Raw genomic sequence first — 21,804 nt, 5'->3', positions numbered from 1 at the left:
ACGTAAAAATCTGCATCTGGCAGGGAACAAGATGGGCAGAGGAAGTGAACGACCCCATGTGGTGGTACAGGCTGATGACTGACTGGCTGGGTAGAGGCTCTGCAGAGAAGGACCTGAGGTCTGATTGACACCAAACTGAACATGAATTACCCTTATTGTGGCGCATTAATTAGAGCATAGCTAGCAGGTTGGGGGAATATATTATTCCCTTCTGCCGGGCACTAGTGAGGCTGCATCTGAATGTAGTTTCTAGTTTTGAGCCTTCACAACAGGAAAGAGTTGAAGAAAACAGAAGAAATCCAATGGAGAACCATCAAGATGGATGTGAGCATTCCTTGACTTCTGGCAAAAAGCATTTAACACATGAGGGAAGGTTATAGGGCTTGTTTAATATGAAGAGTAAGCTAAGGGATATCTGTTTTCCCTCTCCTACTATTTAAGTGGGGTTATTGGCAGCTTAGTGGTGAAAGGTGAGGAAGAAACTAGTGGGAAAGATTTAACTAGCCATAGGCAAAAATGTTTTTTATCTGAGAGTTGGTCAGACACTAAAACCATTTTCTGTCTAATTCTGTGATAAATATTACTTGTGTGTTACTTAAGTACTGAATAATAAAAAAGCTTTCTTCAAACTACAGCTGTGTTCTATTTCTTCAGGGGAAGATCATTTCCTCTGAAACTGTTATACGGTATTTCTGCCACTACTTAAAAGGGACAAAATACAATAGCCCTTTCTTAAAGCCAAATCGAATTAGATGAATATGGCAATTAAAATGACATACTGACATTTTGTACTTTCTCTGTATCACATTTACATTACTAGCCTTTCCACCTTTTTAATATATACTTACCACATTCACAGTAATCCTTTTTATAGCCATCACATTAGAAATAAAACCCTATAAATGCATAAAAAGCTTCTTCCTTGTTAATGCTTAGTGATTTAATATGCTCTTTCATGTCAGTAGATTGTAACCAAAACTTTTTACTTAAAACAAGGATGAAATTGGCCAAAAGTATCACCCAAATACCTGTTGTAAGTATAAATTTCCTATTATGTACATAAAGTACTAAAAATTCAAAAGTTTAAACCATTGTTAAAATATAAAGTATATTTGCTGATACTTAAATTTTTTTTTTTGAGAAGTGACAAATGTGTATTATTTAGACCTACCTTTCTATTTACAAATATCAGAAGAAAGTCGTTGACTATTCTATTCTAGTGGCTCATCCATTTTGGAGGTTAAAGAATTTGTCACAACTAACACCTGAAGTTCTTATTCTTTCAGCAAAAGCATTTTACTTAAATTAAAAGCTCATTTGCAGGGTAGTTTTATTTTCAGTTAAATGAACTGCTATGATGATAAGGAGAAAGCCTAGGGCTGCATCCTTGGCTTGGTCAAAATAAACTGAGTGGTGAGACTATCATTTCAGGGATGTGCTGTTCATTTTATTGCAAAATATTTTGGAACATCACAGGCCACATCAAAACAGTTCTGAATTAGGAGGCAAGTAACATCAAAATAATTTCTAAGTTGCATTATCTGAGAGCTTTTTTTTGTATGTATTGCTCTTGCTCTTCACCTTATTATTTGCTGCCTTAATCTCTAGGCTCAGTCTCTGTTTGTGCAGGATTCTTTGTGAATTGCCTAATGACCCCTAGCTCATTAGATGATTCATAAACTCTGCAAATTAGCACTGCTGCAAAAATTGCTCGGATCCTGCATCCCAGGTATAGAACCAGAAGAAATGCTTGCTGACTGCATCACAGTGTAACACTAGTATATACCAGCTCTCCACTGTCTTGAGGTAAGGGGCTTTTACACAAAACTGAAAGTAATAAGTGCTTAGTGCATCCACAATGTGAGTGGTGGACAGCCCATGTTTGTCTGCAAGGAAACCACAAAGAGCAACGCAGTCTTGCACCTCAATATGTCTACATGCAGGGAAGGACCTGTCCCAGCACCAAATGGAAGAATCACAGAATCACTAGGTTGGAAAATACCTCTTGGATCATCGTGTCCAATCATCCTATCCGCGACTAAATCACATCCCTGAGCACCTCATCTACCCGTCTTTTGAATACCTCCAGGGATGGGGACTCCACCACCTCCCTGGGCAGCCTCTGCCCCTGCCCAATGACCCTTTCTGTGAATTTTTTTTTCCTGATATCCAGTCTGAACCTTGCCAAGAAGCAGGTGCTTAAACGAAGGAGTTAACCTTTGAGTAGCCGTACCCTGCCCTCACACCTTCCCACGGGGGGCAGGGAAAGGCAGGTCTTCACTGTGGGCACAGCCCGTGCTCTTCCATCCCTGCTACATGCTCCAGGATTTTCTTTGTAAATCCAGAGTTCAATAACAGTTCTTTCAACTGGAAGAACCCTAACATAAGACCCTTTAGTTAAATTCTTTAGTACAAGAACTCTTTCATGAGATGGGTGCATTTTCTTATTATGTGTGGAATCTATCAATGATTAATACTAATGGTGACCTCTGACCAGAAGCACTCCTTAAGTAAATAAAGATTGAGAGCAACATATAATAGAACTTTGGATCTTATTGATATTTTCATAGAATTTAAAATTTCAAGACTTCTTCTATTAAAGTTGTTTAAAATGGAGCAGGGCAGATTAATTGTTTCCCCTAGTTAAAAAAAAAACCAAAAAAAACCAAAAAAAACCCAACCCGGTTTCTTATACTAAAGCTCTCAAAAATTTGCACAAAACAGTCAGTGAAAACCTGTCACCGCTGAAGTCAATGGAACGGGTTTTTTCTCATGAAAAATCTCTTTTTATGAATAATTGCCTTACAGATGCTATTATTTTGTCAAATGATTATTGCAGATCTTTCAGGAATATTGCAGATCTTTCCAGAATAACAAACAGATAAAATAGTGCAACAGCTGCAGCAAAATGATTATATGAATCTAAAGTAGTTGTACAATAGACTTTACTCAGTACTCCTTGACTGACAATGAGCAAAGGAGTTTGTCTCGCAACGTGCTTGTGGCTTCTTTGCCACTGCCTATGCATAGAAAGACATTTCTTAGTCTCAACATGGCCAACATAGTGTCCCCTCCTGCTAAAAATGAGATTAAAAATTGGGGACTGGGAGAGGAATTAGATATCATGCCTTGTTCAAGTTCTTTGGAAAGTTAATTCAGGGAGACCTCCTTTGATTTGTAACAGAGAAAACAGAAATTGTGTCATCTCTTTACATTATTTCCTGACCAGCTTGTGGTGAGGCTGCTCACCACCTTCCTGCTGTGTCTACATGTGGTGACAGGACCCAGGGAAGCAGCACAAATACTTCGCTTGCTCAGCTGTACCAAATGGTATCAGACACTTTCTTTTTTTCCAAAGCTATTTGCCTCTAGTTAACATCATTGTAAGTGGTGAATGACCGTCATCCAACAAGACGTTAATCAAGGGAAATAAAAAGAGTACTGATAACAGCCCGGATAAATCCTTTTCTTCCCAGCTGATTGTCTTTGCTCTTTATAAATGCAATCACAATTTCAGCAGAGATATTTATTGGTACAAATGTTCCAGCTGTTGGAGTACATTTAGGGGTTTTTTTATAAATTGGTTGATAGAAATTCTGTTCAAAGTGTTTGTTTATAATAAGAAGGAACTTTTAGAAGACAGTGCTGTATATTTTATCTGTCTTTGAACAGATCAACTTGGCCTCTTACCAAAGGAATTTTTCACTTTTGTTCCTATTGACATAAATTTAGAATATTTTACAACCTCACGTTTTCTTAGTCGTAGTAGTCTGACTTTTCTATGTCATATGAGATGCTTCACACTCTGAAGTGATTTAAATGGTGCATCAGTTAAATTATGTATCATATTTCTTAAAAGAGTTCTCTTTGAAAAGACTGATCTCTCCATTAGCTCTGCAAAGCTCATCCTCAGTGTGCAAATTGTAAAGAAGCAGAATGAGAGGTGGGAATCTAGATATTGGCTTTTCCCCATATTGTTTTCAAATAGAGAAAATCAGTTGCATCGTCAGAGACCGCATATGGATATACACACATGCCTACTAACACATACACACACTCACATACCTATACACTTTTATACATAAATGTATATATAAGTATGTATATATGTGTACACACACATTTTAGAGTCCCTGACGTAGTGTAAATCTATTTTATCTCAACTATTAATTTGTCCTCAGACATATTCAGGCCTCCTCACTGCCTTCTAATGAAATTCAATAATATTTCAGAAACTTTACAGATGATATGGAGAGAAACATCCTATCTGAGAAGCTCAGCAAGGTGTTTGTTGTCCAACCTCATATTTTGAGGCATCTTGAGGTGTGCTTTGGATAGATCAACAGCCAAAACCATAACAATTGCTTTCAAAAGAACAAAGAATTGGCTCCTGGGAGGCAAAGGAAGTAGATTGATGGTATAGAAACAAACAGAAAGGTCAAAGGCAAGGAAAAAGGGAGGTGGATGGAAGGTCCTGGTGGAGATTCAGACAACAGGCAATGTAGTACCTCCAGATCCCTGACTCCCTGCACAGAGAGGTCAGGCATGTGCATGAGAATAAGAGGTTATTCTGATGTCTCATATACACCTGGTGCAGAACAGCAGTCCCTCGATCTACCCAACGAATGAGATGTTTACTACTATTTTTCTTTCTTTAACTTCTTTTTTTAACCTTATTTTTCGGCGGAAACTAAGATAAACTGTAAGAATATATTGACAGGCTTTGCCAATAAACTCAAAATTCAAGCAAACCCTCTGCTTCCAACATGTGGAGGTCTTGGCCTCAAAATTCACTCTATAATTTTCAAATTAATGTTACTCATTTGATAGCAATTATTGACAACCCCACCCTGGAAGTGTTCAAGGCCAGGTTGGATGGAGCCTTGGGCAGCCTGATCTAGTAAGGGGTGTCTCTGCCCATGGCAGTAGAGCATGGAATCAGTTGATCTTTAGGGTTCCTTCCAATTCAAACCATTCTATGATTTTGTGGTTCTATAGTTCTGTGGTTCTATGATTCTATGTTTCTGTGACTCTATGATTCTATGATAAGCATCCGTTATATTTATTTAAATGTTCATTTTGCTCCTTTTAGTCTGCTTTTTAAGACTAGAACCTAATTTTAAAATAATAAATTAAACATTTATGAAAATGTAATTATGATTCCTATCAACATCGTTAAACTCATCAAAAAACTTGTGAAAAAGTTATAAGAATGCAACTGGTAATGAAAGAAAGTTTCGGGAGTTAAACTCATTCTTGTGTCAGAAATGCACTTGTGCTGCTATTATTGGTACATTATCGGTACATCTTCTTATGTGATTTTCTAAAATAATGGTGAAAATGTCCTTTAATTAAACATGTTTTACTAAATTTTAAACCTGCAGTAAAGAATATGACTGTTAATTACATTGTATATGTTTATTTCAAACATAAGACTATACTTCAGCTTCATGTTCATGACCTTGTTGGAAAAGAAGGCTTGCCTGTGCCAGCAGATCCTTTTTAATTTTTATATGCTCTATCTCAAGAGAAAATTAATGATGCATAGCAAATTGCTTCAGCTCTCACTGAATGAATTATCAAAGGTGGTAACCACTAAGGTCCTAGATTTTAGATACGTAAAAGCAGTGGGGAATTGGCGACAGAATTTAGACTTCAAGATTTGTCTCCTTCTTCAAAATCAAATGAAACTGGCACTGAATTTTGATGTTGGGCAAACTTGCAGTATGTGTTGTCTTATGTTTTCTTGACAGTCCTTTATAAAATTCTCAATATCTAATTATTCTTTGTCCTTCTGATAGTGGTACTTGGTATTTAAAACAGAAGCTATATCAGTGACTGCAAATTGTGCAATGTGTGATTTAACTTGGGCTAACAGCATAATTTAACAAATCCCACTTGATAACGTTCCAATAACACGTATCAGGAAGCCAAAGTGTAATTGTTAGTGTTACTCTAAATTCACATAAACGCTATTGTCTGCAAAACAACTCTTTTTTTTCTTCACTAATCATTAAAAATAACTAAAGCTTAACTAGTCTGTGCACTGGACGAAAGCAGATGTGGAAGCTGAGGACATTTTTGCTCACCTACTCTATCCAAGCTACATAAAGAAAAGATAAAGCTAGCACACAAATGCTTAAACCCATTAAACTATTACCTCCTTAGAGCTGAGTGCTTCGTTTTCCGGAATCGGCACTATGGGATGACTGAGCTGCCATGCCAAGATGTCACAGGTTGGAGGGTGCACGAGGTTAAAAAAAAAAAAGAAAAAAAGAAACCCGTTATCAGTTCAGTTTCTGTATAAAACATCACTGAAGTTTAATAATCAAAGCCAATACTCTCAGTCATGAAAATGATAGCAAGGCAATGAGATCCCATTCATGCTCAAGAGGTTCACTGTTGAACAGACTCTCTTAGTATTCCTTGTCTATATGAAAATCTATTTCAGGGTACAGTCTGTTTTTTGTTGTATCACATTCCTATAATTAAAGGGGTGGGGAAGGGATAAATCACTTTCCAGTCTGAAAGAGACATCTCAAGTGAAAATCATAGCATGGACACCCACCTTATAATATATTTAATATGAGATAATGCACATAAAGTTATTTGAAACTGCAACCATATTTCTGTCACTTTGAATATCTGTCTTCTTAAATCTCCTTCAAAACCTCCTTAATCTTAAATTTCAGAGACACAAATCATACAAATATTTAACTAAAAAATGCTATATAACAGTAATTAGTATGTAGAGAGGATTTTTAGATCCCAGTAATTTTCCAGTGTTTTGAGTTCTGTAGAACTTGCATCTGAGTGATGAAGTTTGACGGATGTGACTCAAGTGAACAACCATCCCAATTTCAATAAGATTTTAATTAGAATACAGATAAATAGATAATCCAGAGCTTATAAAGACAGTGTTAAGATCCTAAGTTTGTGAGGTTTTCCAAAACAGTAATGCAGAGACATTCTCTTTAGAGCAAAGGCTGCTGAGAGTATTGGGGCTTGGCTATTTTCGGTTTGTATGAAAACAAAGCTGGAAGAAGCCTGCTGTTTTTAATGTATAAAAGGCATTAATTTGTTTTGCTACTTAGATTGAACAGTAAATTAACAAATGGTGTGTTGCTTAAAAATGTACCACTCTTTCCCCAAGAAAATTAATTTTGAAACTGTGTTTTTTTGAGAAGCAAAACTGCTCTGCTAAACTGTCCCTATGCACAAAGAAGGATAATGGAGTGGAGTGTACTGTAATTTTCTGTAGTTACATTATGGATGTGCCATGTGTTTCTCTCTCTCTTTGTAAATTTGCCGTGATTAATTTTCAGGGAAGTAACATTCAACACTAGCAATGACAGAAGCAGTTACAGAAGCTTTGACTCATTTAACAATTATTTTTTTCCCCAATAAACAAAAAAGCAACTGAAAACTTTAGGCAATAATTTTATTTATTTATTCAGTAAATTTAGACAAGGAAATAATTTTAGGCAAAGGAAGGGTATGGAAGGTGTAAGGATGTTAGATCCTCTTAGTGGCAACGTCCTTCCCTCCGCTGCACACCTGGCCTCTTTTTTCATCCAAGGAATACATTTGCTTTCTTTATTTTGATAGCATCCTCTTTTGAATGAGCGAACATCTATAACAGCATCCGAGAGAGGAAAAATTATCTGTATTTTCCGGACAGACGCTCTTAACATTAATCATTTTGGAGAGGCTTGAAAGAAGACAAGTGAGAGGTGAAAAAGGACTTCACTGATTAATAATGGGGAAAAAAAATACAATCTTAAGACTTGGACAAAAACCGAACAATATACGGTTCTCTATGTTTTCACAAGGCTTCTCTGACATAAAATCCCTGAAGATATTGTAGAAGAGTCTATACCTTCGACTAGTCAGGTACCTGGAGACCTGATTCTGCCATGACACGGGGTCTAGACTTAAGGAAGTCACACATGGCTACATTTATAAAGAACTTTTAGTACTTTAGTGAATATGAGTACATAAGCCAAGTGCTGCATCCTTCCTGCTGAAATAACACTTAGTCTTGTAGGTCTCTGAAAGAAAGGCAGTGGGGGTTTCTGTGGAATAGTGCAACTCTGCCTCCATCAGCTGCAAAGGAGCCGAGTGCTTTGGCTTGAGTGACTTCATCTTAATGAGCTGGAGGCCTATTCCCTGTGTTCTTTCCATCAAGTGTCAATGCAGTCTGAAATGTGTCAGACTTGCTATGAAAAAGGTCTTGTGCCTGTCCTGCCAGAGTTTAACCAAGAGACTAGAGAGTTTCATTCTTTCACAGCAGATTTTTCCTTACAAATACGATTTTTCTATTCTTAAATGCCAGTCCCACAAGCAGGATGGAACTTGCTGTCCCAGAGCACTCTCTTTCTGCAGCTCCATAGGTAAAGACCGGACTCTTTTGGAAGAGAGAGAAGTTAGAATCTCTGTTGGGTGAGCTAAGCACTGTAATCAGGTCTTTCACTGTCTGGAGAAGTACTAAAGGAGGGCATTGGCATCACCATGTTATCTTTTCTGCACAGTGGTCAGCCCAGGGTATTTGGAGGACACTTAACAGGACAGAGAGCCTACCTTATTAAACTCAGACTTATTAAACTCATCCTTGTATCTGAATCATAGTGCAAATTATGACTCTAAGCACAGGGAAAATATCCTCTGAGAGTATGGTCACGTCTCTGCAAAACTGAGCTATCAATGTCACAGTACCAGGCAGTCAACTTAGAAGTGCCAGAATGCAAAGCAGACAGAATGAGGTGGAATTAAGCCTTCCTTACTAGACTTTGCATGACTGTCATCCCTCTGAGTCATATAGAAATGTGCCTGTGTCCACAAGATCAGAACTGTGAATGCAAGTCCGACTACGTTGTCTTAGCAAGAACTCATCAAGTGCCGTCCCTGGCAGTCTTTCATAGCCATGTCAAAACAGAGGGCAAGAAGCCCTATTTTCTTCTACTGTAAAAGAATTGCATCTGTTGATGATGGAAGATTACATTATTTCTTCTATGATTCCAATTCTTGTTTCCTTTGCCAGTTACAGATTTCTGCACTATGCTTGCAAGTTCAATTAATAATTCTTAACTTTTTATAGATGTCACTCAGTTTTCCAGTAATGTAACATTCATTTTATTACTTCTAAGAACAGTGAAAGAGTAAACTAGACAAATCTACGTTTGTGGCTGCAAAACTTGTACTGAGCAGAGTGGAATATTGTAAAAATATGTAAGTATTTGCAACATGTAAGCTCAAAGTGAAATTAAATTCCTCTTGCAGACTCAGTCAAGGCTTAGAAAAGAGGTGGTTATATAACATCTTTAGTTAGACCTTTGTTCATTTAGCTCTGTAGAGTAATCAGCAAGACATATTTGCCTTTAAAAGGTCAGTTTATCTTCATTGTGCTATGAATCACAGCTGCCTCTGAACTAATATAAAGCTTTCTGAGGTGTTCTCAATGTAAGACCTTTTGCACAAATCTAAGTCACTCTCTAGAGGGTCTGCAACCTTTGCTAATAGAGACACGGGTTAAAAACTCTTTGGAAGCAGCGAGAGGTAATGTACATAAGAAATTAGACTGTTTCAACTACAGTAACAAGAGCAAATTCATGTATACAATATTCTTTCAAACTAGTCTGTTAAGTCTTTGATCCACTTTGAAAAAAATTACGTACTCTAGGCTCTTCTGAAACAAGAAGATATTCTTTCACAATAGGAAAAACTAGTAATTTCTCAAGGCTAAAAATGTTTATTCATACATGCATAAAAAGCAAACTTTTTGCATAAAATTATTTTATAGATAACCACTTTTTCTGAGTAGAAGAACCCAGTAAATGGTACCCAATAAGTGGGTACCAATAAATGGTATAACAGCCACAGCAGCAAAGCAGGGACTAACTTCAACTAAGGGGAGAGAAAATATTTAATTTAAAGGGACAATTTACAATTATGATATCTATAGTGTCTCTCCAATCACGCAGTATAAAATCCATTTCAAAGGTTCAGCCAGTTAAGTACCCAATTCTTCTACACCTCTCACCTTTCTATTAAAGGAAATGTAAAGTAGAAAGTTTATGATCACAACAAAGATTTATAATATGCCTTCAGGCATGAATGGGATAGAACATCCTCACTTCCAAATCATTATTACACATTACTGTACCTTTGTATTTACTTGCAGATTTCAAAACTCTCTCCAGATACTGGTAAGTATGTGCACAAGAGGGTCAACTCACACACAGATATGGTTCCCTGAGAGGTTCTCGCAGGACACCAGAATGGGGAGAGACTGAAAGGTTTGTATCTGAACAGCAGAGGCTGGGGAAGTTACAGGGCTTTGAAGCAGGGATTCTTTGTCTTTAGGTGGGGCTGGAGAGAGGGAAATGTATGCAAGCCAGCAAAGAATTTATTTTTCTTTGGCTGCCTTTTTCCAGGCCAAGCTCAAGTCCTCAAACAGGGTTAGTCTGTGATGGAATTGGCTGCAAATCATTGTTTGCAAAAACGATTTTTCAATGGAAAACACTAGCAACAGAAAAATGAAGTTATCTGCAAAACATTTTGATATCTCTTGCAAATTCTCAATAGCCATTTAGAAAATTAATATTAAGCGTTAAGTTGTAAGAAAACCCACCCATCATTGGAATACTGTGTTTTCTCACCTAGATGTTTCATTTTGGATCGCTTCCATAAAATATTAAAATGTAACTCACTATCAGGGCACTTCGTGGCAATCATGATAACAGCATTTATTTTCTGCTGTGAGGTGATTACAGGGACCGATGGGCAGTAAGGGCATCAGGCCTGTAATGAAAACTTGAGGCATGAGGACTGCAAACTATGCGCCCATAAAGTAAGGCAGCAGAGGACTCAAACCTCTTCTAGTTACGTGGACTAGGACTATCTGCTTTGAATTAATTGATATAACCTAAATTCATTTATGGTGTGTTTAAAGGCTTTCAAATTTTCATTGGCATTGGATGGAAAGTTTCAGAATTTCCAATTACATAAGTGTTTGAAATTCCCCTCAGCATATTAACTATGAACTATTTATGGGCTTATAGAATTGTAGTCATTGTGTAGAAGAGATGGTGTTTCCATGCCCCAGGAAGGGGCTCGTTGTTCATTGACTGATAACAGCTGAAGAACTTTAACTGCTTTCCAGGTGAGAGTGTGAAATGAAATGGATTTAATTTTCAGAGCTGACCTTCCTCCAACTTATTTTCTTCCCAGATTAGCTGCAAAACTGAATAAGCCCTGTTTTCTGAGTGCGTTTCTCATGCAATGGAGTTCTTTGGCTTCAGCTACTTTAAATCTGAACTACAAACCCTGAATGAATTTTCGAGTATGTAATATCACCTACTATATGAACATTTGTGTTAAGATCATGTTCTGCCTATCTTATAACTAGTAAAATGTTTAATTAAGAAAAAGAGAAAACCAGTACTATAATTTAGAGTTTATCATATATGATCTCTTCATCAGAGTTCAGAACACATTGCCAAAAAGAGAAAAAAAAAAACATTAATGCCTTGATGTTCATAACATCTCCGTAACAGTAAATAGGTAAATACTGACTTCTTCAATTCAGGCTCTAGAATTTCACCAGAACTAACTGTATTTTATACATTTTTGTGATGTAAATGGAAGTGGAGTTAATTAAGGTCATACTTCAGAGTACACATTATATCAATACCTGCAATAAAAGTCAAGGGAATTCTAATTGTGCCAATTTATCCTTTACAACATAGATTCCAAAGGTTCATCAGATCACTGTTTACTTTTCCTTGATACCTCTGAAGAGTTTTTCACAATCAAAAAATGCAGCAGGAAATAGTCTAGAAACATCTGCATTCAGTGATATCTAAGATACAAATTCCTCTACAGCTCTGGATGTTTTGGGATAGTTTACACTGGTGAGTTGTTTTTTTCTTCACATTGCCTTCACATTGCCTTCAATAAGAAACGTACAAGTATCATTTTTGTTTCTTATACAGGTTACATGCCCACCAGAACTTGTTTGATATCTTTCACTCAATAGTATATTTCTGCTTTTGCTATTAATAACAATCTTTACCTCTCAGAAACTTTTGATCTTTGAAATTTTGTCTTTGATTTTTATTACGATATTACATGTTCTCAGGTTGTAGTTCCGATTTGCCAAGTCACCAGTAGAGATTGGTTTTTAACATTCTCATTTTCTATGGTTTCAAATTCCCCTAGAGTTTTATCCAGTCCAAATCCAGCCATTGATCAGGATCCTGGCATTAGAAGCAGCCTCCGAGCTACGGCAACCTTGCCCCCATCACCACAGGCCATGTCATTGAATCTCCTCCACAAGCCAACAGAGACATTAGAAGCTGGCACTAAAAGTGCTGTAATATTGGGGCTGTTCTGTTTCCTTTATTTGTTTTCCTAAGAAAATATGTATTCACCCATTAAACTGAAGATAAAGAAGGCAAAGATAAAGACACATCAGAAATTAGTGGTCAGCTAGGCCAGAATTTCTACATATTTGGTGTTGGTTTATGCATTAAAAATGTCTGCCTGAAAGCCACAATGCAGAAGACTGGATGCAATCATCCTAGAAATCCAGGAATAAGGCTGAACTCAAGTTTTATATTATGTAAAGAACTCTTACAATGAAGGCAAAGCATTTTAAAGCATTTTTTGATGCTTGAGACTGGTTTAAAATATCCCAGTAGAGACAACTTGTATAAATAAGAAGGCAGAAAGCAACAGAAGTGGCAATAGAAGTAAATATTTCCAAGAGAAAACCTCGACACTTTTGCACACAGTGTTCACCAAGAAGCACATTTCAATTTCTAAATATAGAAAATGCCTGCTGGAGGTTGATGCTACCGCTTTCAAGAAAACAACTTCTTATGTGCGTGTTTTCCAAATGAAGTACATCAAAGAATTACCAGGGTCCTACCATCAATAGCTTCTCCTTGAGGAAATAAGAGTAAGGCTCTCAAAATTGCTAAAATATCCAGGCCAAAAGGAGAGTGACGTGGTAATCAATTCCTTTTTTTACTTCTGGAAGTGATGTCTCCACAGGAGTGGGCAGCAGAGTTCTTTCCATGCAGAGCCATACTTAAAGCATCTCCACTTGAAGTGCATGCTGCTCTGTCTCCAGTTGAGCCTAAGCTACCTTAATTTTCTGTTGCTAATTTGATGGCTTCAAAGAAAGTGATTGATTACCAAGTTGTGATCCTTCTAAACCACTTTAGGAGAAATGTCTTCCTTCAAAGATGAGGTGAACAAGAACTCTAGAGGCATTTCCCGCAGCCATTATCAAACCAAGTCCAAAGTGATAGAAATGTCATCTGTGTGCTATGATTAAAACAGTCCACTAACCCCAAGCAATGCCATAAAAGAATATGCAAAGGAGATAACCATATTAAGCACTAATATTTTCCAAATGAAGAGGTCTAATATGCAGCATAGCTGTAATGGTTGTTTGCTTCTGATTTCTTTTTCTACAATAAACCAATTTTTCTGGATCACAGATAGTTGAAAGCTGATCAACCACAATATACCTACACAAATCCAGCATTTAAATATCAACATTCAAAAGAGAGAAAGAAACCCTCTTCTGGAAATAAAAGCAATTGAGATGATATCTGGGAGAAAAGTGCTTTTCCATGGCAACCTTGAAAGGCTGCTGTGTTCACAGAATGTCAATTCCCACTATGCTACTATTAATCAAACACAAACTCCAATGAGGAGGAGATTGGATGGTGAGGTAAACACCATTGATTTCATTTAAAAAATAATAAAGGTTCCCTTCAAATATTCTGCTTACCTATGAGCTTGCAGACCTGAAAGTGATTATGGAAGGCTGACAACATGACAATATTCCAACATGACAATATTCAGTGATTTCAAGAAAACTCCATTTAGGTCCCGAGGAAAAAAACTCTCTTCAGTCTGTCTGCATTTTTTTTCGAATTGCAAGGACCAGAACTGAACAGTACTTCAGATACAGAGCTGAGCTGTTCCTTTGCACACAGTCCCTCATTAAAGGCTGGAGGGATTCCCAGCAGAAGCACACTTTGGAGTTAACCATAGAGCTAAACATTACCTCAGGCTCTCCATCACTGCAATAGCTGCATTCACATCCACCTTCCTGAGCTGTTTTATTCCAATCAAAAGGAGAAGGAATTTTTTTATAATAAGAAGTTCAACTCTCAGAATTATTCAAGACCATGAATAAAAGCAGCATTGCCTGGTGCCTGGGAGGCAGACTGGGGAAGGAGAGGACAAGGGAGATGACAAGGCCAATGAGAACAGAATCAGCTCACTTGAATGGGCAGCAATTTGTTTCAGAAGCAGGGTGTGCACAGAGGAGTGAAGCGAGCCTTCGCTGCTCTTCTCCAAGCAGAAGGACAACCACAACACATTGGTTCCCACTGCCTCCTCCTATCAAAGCTAAAACCACACTGTCAAATTATTTAGGGTCAGCTTACAGATTTCATTGCTCTGAAGAGTTACAATCTACAAAACCTTCCAGGTCTATCTTTCAGCTTCATCTGTGTAATTCAATCAGCTGTGAAGATTCAGGTACTCGGTAAAGATTCGAACAAAACCAACCTGGCACTGAGTCCAATTTCCCTGAACATCACCCCAACATCCTTTCAATAAAGTATTTCAGATAGAGAGAGCTGTTATTTTCTTGCTCCCTGAGCCAACAAGTGAAATGAAAGCCCACTCTATTTGCTTCCCTAATATTAGACATAGGTGATCGTTCTGTTTTTTTTTTTCCCATGTCTCATTTCCCATTTCTGAGGGAACACTTGTTTAAGGTAATTTTTCAGTGAAAGTGCTGGTGAAGGGTAGCAAATCCATTAACTGGCACATCCTGTCCTGTCTGCTCTCAGTAGCCTATTTACAACACATTTTAAGTGATTGCAAGAACTTACGGCAGTGCATTTTGCCCTCTAGTGGAACACGAAGCTTAATACAACATAAGGCTAGAAGTGGGACTCATGTCCAGCTTGACCATGTGGACATGGACCGTGTGTTTACTGGATGCCTGGGAAGACAGCAAGTGAGTAACAGTGAATATTATCCCTTATTTCAATGAATGAGGGGCGGAGAGGGGGAACTACTGGGAATTTACGGAGATGGCAGTCCAGGTTTAGTAGAGAATTGAAAGAAATCCCCATGATTTCAGGACGTTGTTTATGGAAGAGGTCTAACACTCTAAAATTTTAACACCTGTGTCTGTTCTACTGTGTTCTCTGTTATTTCAGTTATTCATGAGAACAAATAAACTCATTTCTTTTTAAAAACACAAATAGCTCAGATTGTAGTTGGGTGGTACAGAAGACAGGATTATTGAAAGAAATCATAGGCAAATATTGTCAGGGATTTTATCAACATATACTGGCTCAAATGTTAAATATCTGAATAAGGTCGAGATTAGTCTTCCTTTGGTTATCAAAGATGTTAATACTATAGACTAAACAAAAAGCATTTAAAAATATTTTAAGTGGTGAATATTTACTTCATGTGTAAATAAACCTCTGTTTGTATTAAACTAGCCCAGTATTGACATCTGATTATTCTGTTTCCTACAGTAACGGACCATACCTACCAAGAGAGTCTTATCAATTCAGAAATACAATACATCCTACGAAATTTATTTACTAGAACTACCATTAGCGCTTAAAAATCTTACCTACCTCTGACAATTTAGTCATCTCATTTTATATCAGTTAATCTCATCTTCATTGGCTGAGGCTTTAAAATTATTGCAAATAATTATATAATTAAAATTGTTTTAAATGCTGGGAAACAATCAATGTTAAATTGAGTTATACTGAAAATTCTAAGAAGTCTCAAAACAGACATTAATCTTGGTCTCAAAGATCTTTGTCATTCTCACCAACCCTCTTTCAGAAGATCTAATTATTGGGGTTTTTGTACTAATTGTGCTTAATAGTAAGCAGTCCCATGGATTTTCACTAAATCTTATGGGATGGAAGAGTGGACTTCCTACATTAACTAAATAAAGAGATGCACTTGGAGAAACTTTGCTGGAAAGATAACACATGCAGTCCAAGAGACTCCCACAGAGCTTTGATAACTTCCTGACACAAGTGGTGGAGGAGCTGATAAGGAGTGCTACTGGACCTTATACTAATAAGCAAAGAAGGTCTGGTTGGCGATGTGCAAGTCAGGGGGAGCCTTGGCTGCAACAATCACAGAATAGCTGAGTTCAGGATCCTGCACGGAAGAAATAGGGCAATGAGCAGGATTACAAAACTGGGCTTCAGGAGAGCTAACTTTAGCCTCTTCAAAGACTTAGAGGAATCACTTGGGACAGGGCTCTAGAAGGTAGGGGGGGTTCAAGAGAGTTGGACAATCTTCAAGCACTTCTTCCTCCAGGCTCAAGATCAGTGCATCACTAGGAACAAAGGAGGCAGGAGGTCTTCATGGATGAGTATAGAGCTTCTGGGAAAACTCAACTGGATGAAAGTTTACAAAGAGTAGAAAAAGGAACTGGCCACTTGGGAAAATATAGGAATGCTGTCAGAATATGTAGGGATGCAACAAGGAATGCTAAGGCCCACTTGGAATTAAATCTGGCAAAGGATGCTAAGGACAACAAGAAGGGTTTCTTCAAGTACATCAGCAGCAAAAGGAAGAAAATGTGGGGCCACTGTTGAATAAGGTGGGTGTCCTGGTGACGGAGGATGGAGAGAAAGTGGTGTTGCTGAATACCTTCTTTGCCTCAGACTTTACTGCTAAGGAAAACCATGTAAAACACCTTTGCTGACAGCAGACAGTGAAAAATGGCCCGAGCGAAAGAGCAAATTTGTGTTATAAAGGAAGTAGAAGAAATCAAAGAGGTGATGTAGCTCTTGTATTTACATTGTACAGGAAGAACTTATTAACAGCAGTGAGGTGTGGCTCCCTTTATCTGTTTGCAAAGATCACAAAGGTTGCTTGGGTTGACAAAAATTCCTTGAGATAAAAAAATGTGGAAGAAGAAGTCTTGTGATCATCACCATATAGGTGGAATGCAAATACAGAGGCTGGGCTGCCCTATGATCTCTGCATCCAAGAGAAGAGTTTTGAGTGCATAGCACTATGGGAGATCATAGTAGCAGCAAAATTTCCTTATTTCAGCAATTACTGAGCAAGAATATTGTTCTTAAAGAAAACAGTTAACAAGATGTACCAAAAAAAATCAGTCTTAATTGTCTTCAGGCAGTTTTTCGCTGCCTTATTCCTATACAAATTTCTGGTTTCCTAGCAGTGTTTTCATGAGCACTAGCAAATAAATATTTTCACTATAAAACTGGTTTCAGTGGTCATATGAACTTTGTTTTTTCATGTAAATGCCTTGCAATGAACCAGTATTGAAAAATACTTGATCATAAAATCATTGGTCCTAAATAAATATATCAGCCCAGTGTACTAAAAATTGGAACAGAACAAAGTCCACTTTAACAGATGTCAAAAGGTGCTTCTGTTCAGGATGCTTCAAAGACAGAATCAGAGGTTCGGTTTAGTTTTAGTTGTCCCTCCTAGGAAGTAGTGAAAATGGTAAATTCCATAAATCCTGCAGGACAGAGGCCAACTTCAGGCACTATTAACATTGGCTATTAACCTAAATTATGTTTCTAGTCAATGGTGAGAGAAAGGTCTTTCCAGGCATTTCTTCGGAGTCTGACAGGTGACCAAGGTACATTCTCTGCAAGGTTGATACTTCTCTCCAAAGCAGTCTTGGCCCCCAAAGTGCCCAAAAATAGTAATGCATATTTCTCCCTGGTGATTCCCCTTGATGAGGAAACTATGACACAACCTAAAGAAACAGCATCTAATGCCTGTCTTTTATCCTCTTGCATTCTGCATAAAGCACGTGGTACATGTCAGAGCGGGTTTATCTCTCCTGGCGTCAAGATTTGAGCATTTACAGCCAGACTTTGTGTTACAAAGAAGACATGGAAGGGATGAAATATGAAGAGTTCAAATAGCATCTTCTGTGAACTTCCACAATTGGTGCTTTTCTAAGTTCAGGCAGGGGCCTGGAGGTTATTGTAAATACCTCATGCCAGCTGCTCTTCAAAAATAATTCAGTTAAGACATAGGGCCCAGTTTTCACCTTAAGAAGCTCCTTAGCCAGCCCTGTAACCCACACACCTTGGACCACAGGGACTTTGTCTGGCTTCTTTACTGCTGTTTCAAAGAAGACACAGATGTCAGCAAGAGTGTGATTCACTTTGCATTGGCAAGAGACAAATCCTTGTCAGGATGACAGATAAAGCCACTGGAAAAATCTGTATGTCTCTTGGGTTAATTTTCCTTCCCTCAGTCCCCAAGAAAAAGTCCATTATTTTAGTATGGGTAAATGTTGAAAGTAATCTGAGCATGAGGGATGGAATAGATTATTCTTCCTTTAGAGAGCAAATACCTTGAATGAAGAGTGGTAGGAGCCCTATCCTGGCTGGTCTGGTGGAAGCAAGTTCTGACATGAGCTATGCTGAGGAGAGGAAAAGAAGTAACATCTCCAGGGATGCTGGAGACTAGGGCTCATCTGAGATACATTTCCAAGAGAACCTGCATGCACTCAGTCCCAATGACTCAGCTCAATTCTGCTGAGAATTAAAAGGATAAAAAGCCTGACAAAGCTCTTGAATCACACCACACTTGACGCTCCCTCATAAGGATTCTTATGAACATCACATGTGATAGAGAATAAGTGGCTGAAAGGTCCAGGGTTTAGATAGTCATCGAGGGAGATGGATGGAGGAAACAAAGGGGACTTAATTGGAGGGATCAGTTTAGTTGGATAGAGAGGGTGTAGGAGAGCAGTCTCCTATGGAAAAAAAAGCAAAGTAAACAGAAACGGATTAATGGATACAAAAAAAAAGAAACTTTGAGCAGAAAGCAAAGTACTCATCTTGCACCTTTTCTACATTTCATAGGGCTTGATGATTAACTAGGAAATATGCTATACCTTCATGCCAATACAATTGCTCTACACTAAGCACTTTCATCTGCATGAAAGTACGCTCTCAAAAACATTCTATAGATGTCACATTAAACCAGTTACACTCCAGCTGGAATCCAATGCATCCCCCTCTTGCAGCTCAACTGATGCTGAAGTGGCAGAAAAGGAAAGCTCAGAAAGATCTTGTGCTAGGATAAAATGGCCACGTTTTGGGACAATTTCTGAGAGTGGAAGTAAAATGAATCTGAAACCAGTGTCTGAGAGGTGCAAAAGGAAGTCTACCTGTTTAGGTACTAGCACAAGAACTTCAGGCTTTTTAACAAGACTCTAACAAGACTTTTCAGGCATTTGATAGTTAAACTGGTGAAGGCGCACACATAATATATTTCACTACTGTAAGTTGTCAGCAGTTAGTAGTTTTTCTGGTTAATACCAAAAGCAAAGGTTTGGAACAGAGCCAAGGGGGCATACCCATCTTTTGGCACAAATCTCATGCTTAGGTTTCGTCAAGGCGGCCGACACACTACATCCCGAATTCTCACCCACTTGGCTGGCTGAGTCTGGACCGAAAACTCCACCGCACACTGTGCCTTTGAGCATAAGACCCAGAAAATTTGTGGCAAGAACGGTGATTAGTTGCAGGAGAAGCTAATGTGTCTACCACCAAAAGAGAGAGCATGAGCAAAGGAGTGGATTGGAGTCCAGCAGCAGCAAAAGCGGCTGGAAGGGGACCAGGCAGCAGTCACCTCACACTGACCTTGCCTTCTGCTGTTCCTCCTCACTAGCTGTGCCTCCTAGGCACTAACCTTATGTCTATCAATGATAAACCTTGGTAAGTTGCTCTCTCAGCTTCATGCCATGTGTAACTAACTCTTTAGTTCATCCTTATCTTGCTCTTTATTACCCAAAGTGGCTTATTTTTTTAATGACAAAGGAGCCTATGTACATTCTTGTTAATAAATATTTGTAAGTGCATGAACTCACTGACATTCATTATGAGTTGTTTTCATGTTACTGTGTAACAAACTAACCTATTTATTTTTTAAAAAAAAATCTATTTCCATAGTTTCATGTGAAATTTTTCATTAAGCCGTCACATCAGTGCTGCTCACAAGTTACACATACTTCCAGTATATTTTATAGTGCTTTTTTGAACAAATTGGAGCATATTTGCAAAATTCCTGAAAGATTACTGAAATGTACTAAGCAAGAGGAAAAAAATCTGCCTTATGATGAGGAAATTACTCTCTTCAGTAAGGGCATCTAAAAATGTGGGAAACTTAATACTGTCAGATTGGAATGTCAGAATCACTACACTCTGTAACAAGTATTTGATGGGGGGATACCCACTAAAAAGCCAGTGCTACAAGTCATATAGGTCCTCAGGAAAAGGGAAAATAAAATGAATAAAAAAAAGAAGGTAGCATAAACTAATATGAGAAAACACCATAATAAAATTGGGGGGGGGTTCCCCTTTTCCCCTGGTTTATAAATTTTATTGGCTCAGCAATGTCCATCTATATACAACATACCCATAACACAGATGAAAACAGCTATCTGTGAACTGAGCTCCATCCTTTCCAGACGATCTTCACTAATTTAGAAATCTCCTTTTGCCTCCATCCATTACTTAGCATCATCTGCATGAGAACAGCTCCCCGTTAAATCAAAAATTACTGTGTTTTTACAAGGGAAATGGCCTTTTCCGTGTGGGGACGTTTCTTAATGAAGTGAAAAGTAAACAAGCTACACTCTGTTAAGAAAAAAAAATGTGTGTTCAACACAGGGATGTGAAGCTGAAGGTCAGGAGTTACAGCTGGCTGCATCATTATGTCTCAAACTGAATGTCACTCACATAGTCACCAGTGCTCAGTGTCACATTGGGAGGTTTGATAGAGAGCAGGGAATACTATGGAGATCTAAAAAAAAATCAAAAGACAGAAGGTAATAAAGCTGATGCCATCTGGAACCCCATCCTCAAAGATGCAGCCTGAAAGGGTCTGTCTTTTCAAGACGGGCTGGGTGAAGGAGGGGCAGCAATGTCACCTAGGCAGGGTGCTCTTGGCAATGGTGTTAGAAAGAAACGAAAAGCTAGCACAGAGAGAGGGAGAGAACCAAAATCTTAGAACTAAACCTCCCAGCAGGACTGGGGAAATCTCCAAGAAAAAAACAGGGAAAATCAGTAACACTATGAGCATTTTGCCCTCAGCCACAGAAGATGCCTGCTAAGTTCTTATTTGAGGACAAGTGGACTAACACTGGCTCCTCCATAAAAAGCACAAAACATACCTGTTAGTCTCCTAATTTTAATCCACAACTTTCACATCCCATGAAAGAAGTCAATTTACCTGATTTGAGGGTAATATTTGTGGGAACACCTCCCACTCCGTGGAAGCCAGCCAACGGGCAGCCAAAAATGCTGAGTACTGACAGCAGGTGAAGAGGAAGAATGAGTGTCCTTACAGGCTAACAACCCTGTGATTAGAGATAACCACCGCAATTTTCAAGCTGTTGTCTGGCACCAAGTCCGGTTACACGGGCAGTGCTAAAGCTCTTTTACAGGCACTAAAGCCCTTCAGGAGAGTTTTTTAGGTGCTATAAGATTGTGAACATCCTCATGTGGGTACCCAAGTTTCTAACACTCACAAGGGATTTACAATAAAAATACTTATAATACTTACAATAAAAATACTTAAGCACAACAAAAATACTCTGAGAGGCGAGAACAGAAACCATAAGCATACACTGTCATGTTTAGTGCTTTTATGTTTTCCCCAGATCTGGCTGTCGTTGTACTATTAATTGTACTAGACAAGCACTAGAATCATAGATCCATTTTT

General features: G+C 38.2%; 1 protein-coding gene across 8 annotated transcripts in view; it reads right to left on the bottom strand.

Moving 5' to 3' along the window:
- Nucleotides 1-21,804, bottom strand: part of MLIP (muscular LMNA interacting protein) — a 118,030-nt gene that overhangs the window by 3,110 nt on the left and 93,116 nt on the right. For all 8 annotated transcript variants that reach the window (XM_054063005.1, XM_054063004.1, XM_054063002.1 and 5 more), the window contains one exon: nucleotides 6,161-6,214. In XM_054063005.1, the coding sequence (XP_053918980.1) occupies nucleotides 6,161-6,214 (54 nt within the window). The remainder of the gene's footprint in view (nucleotides 1-6,160; nucleotides 6,215-21,804) is intronic.

Source organism: Cuculus canorus, chromosome 3 (genome assembly GCF_017976375.1).
Source record: "Cuculus canorus isolate bCucCan1 chromosome 3, bCucCan1.pri, whole genome shotgun sequence".
Lineage (NCBI taxonomy): Eukaryota > Metazoa > Chordata > Aves > Cuculiformes > Cuculidae > Cuculus > Cuculus canorus.
This window is presented reverse-complemented; position numbering and strand designations above follow the sequence as displayed.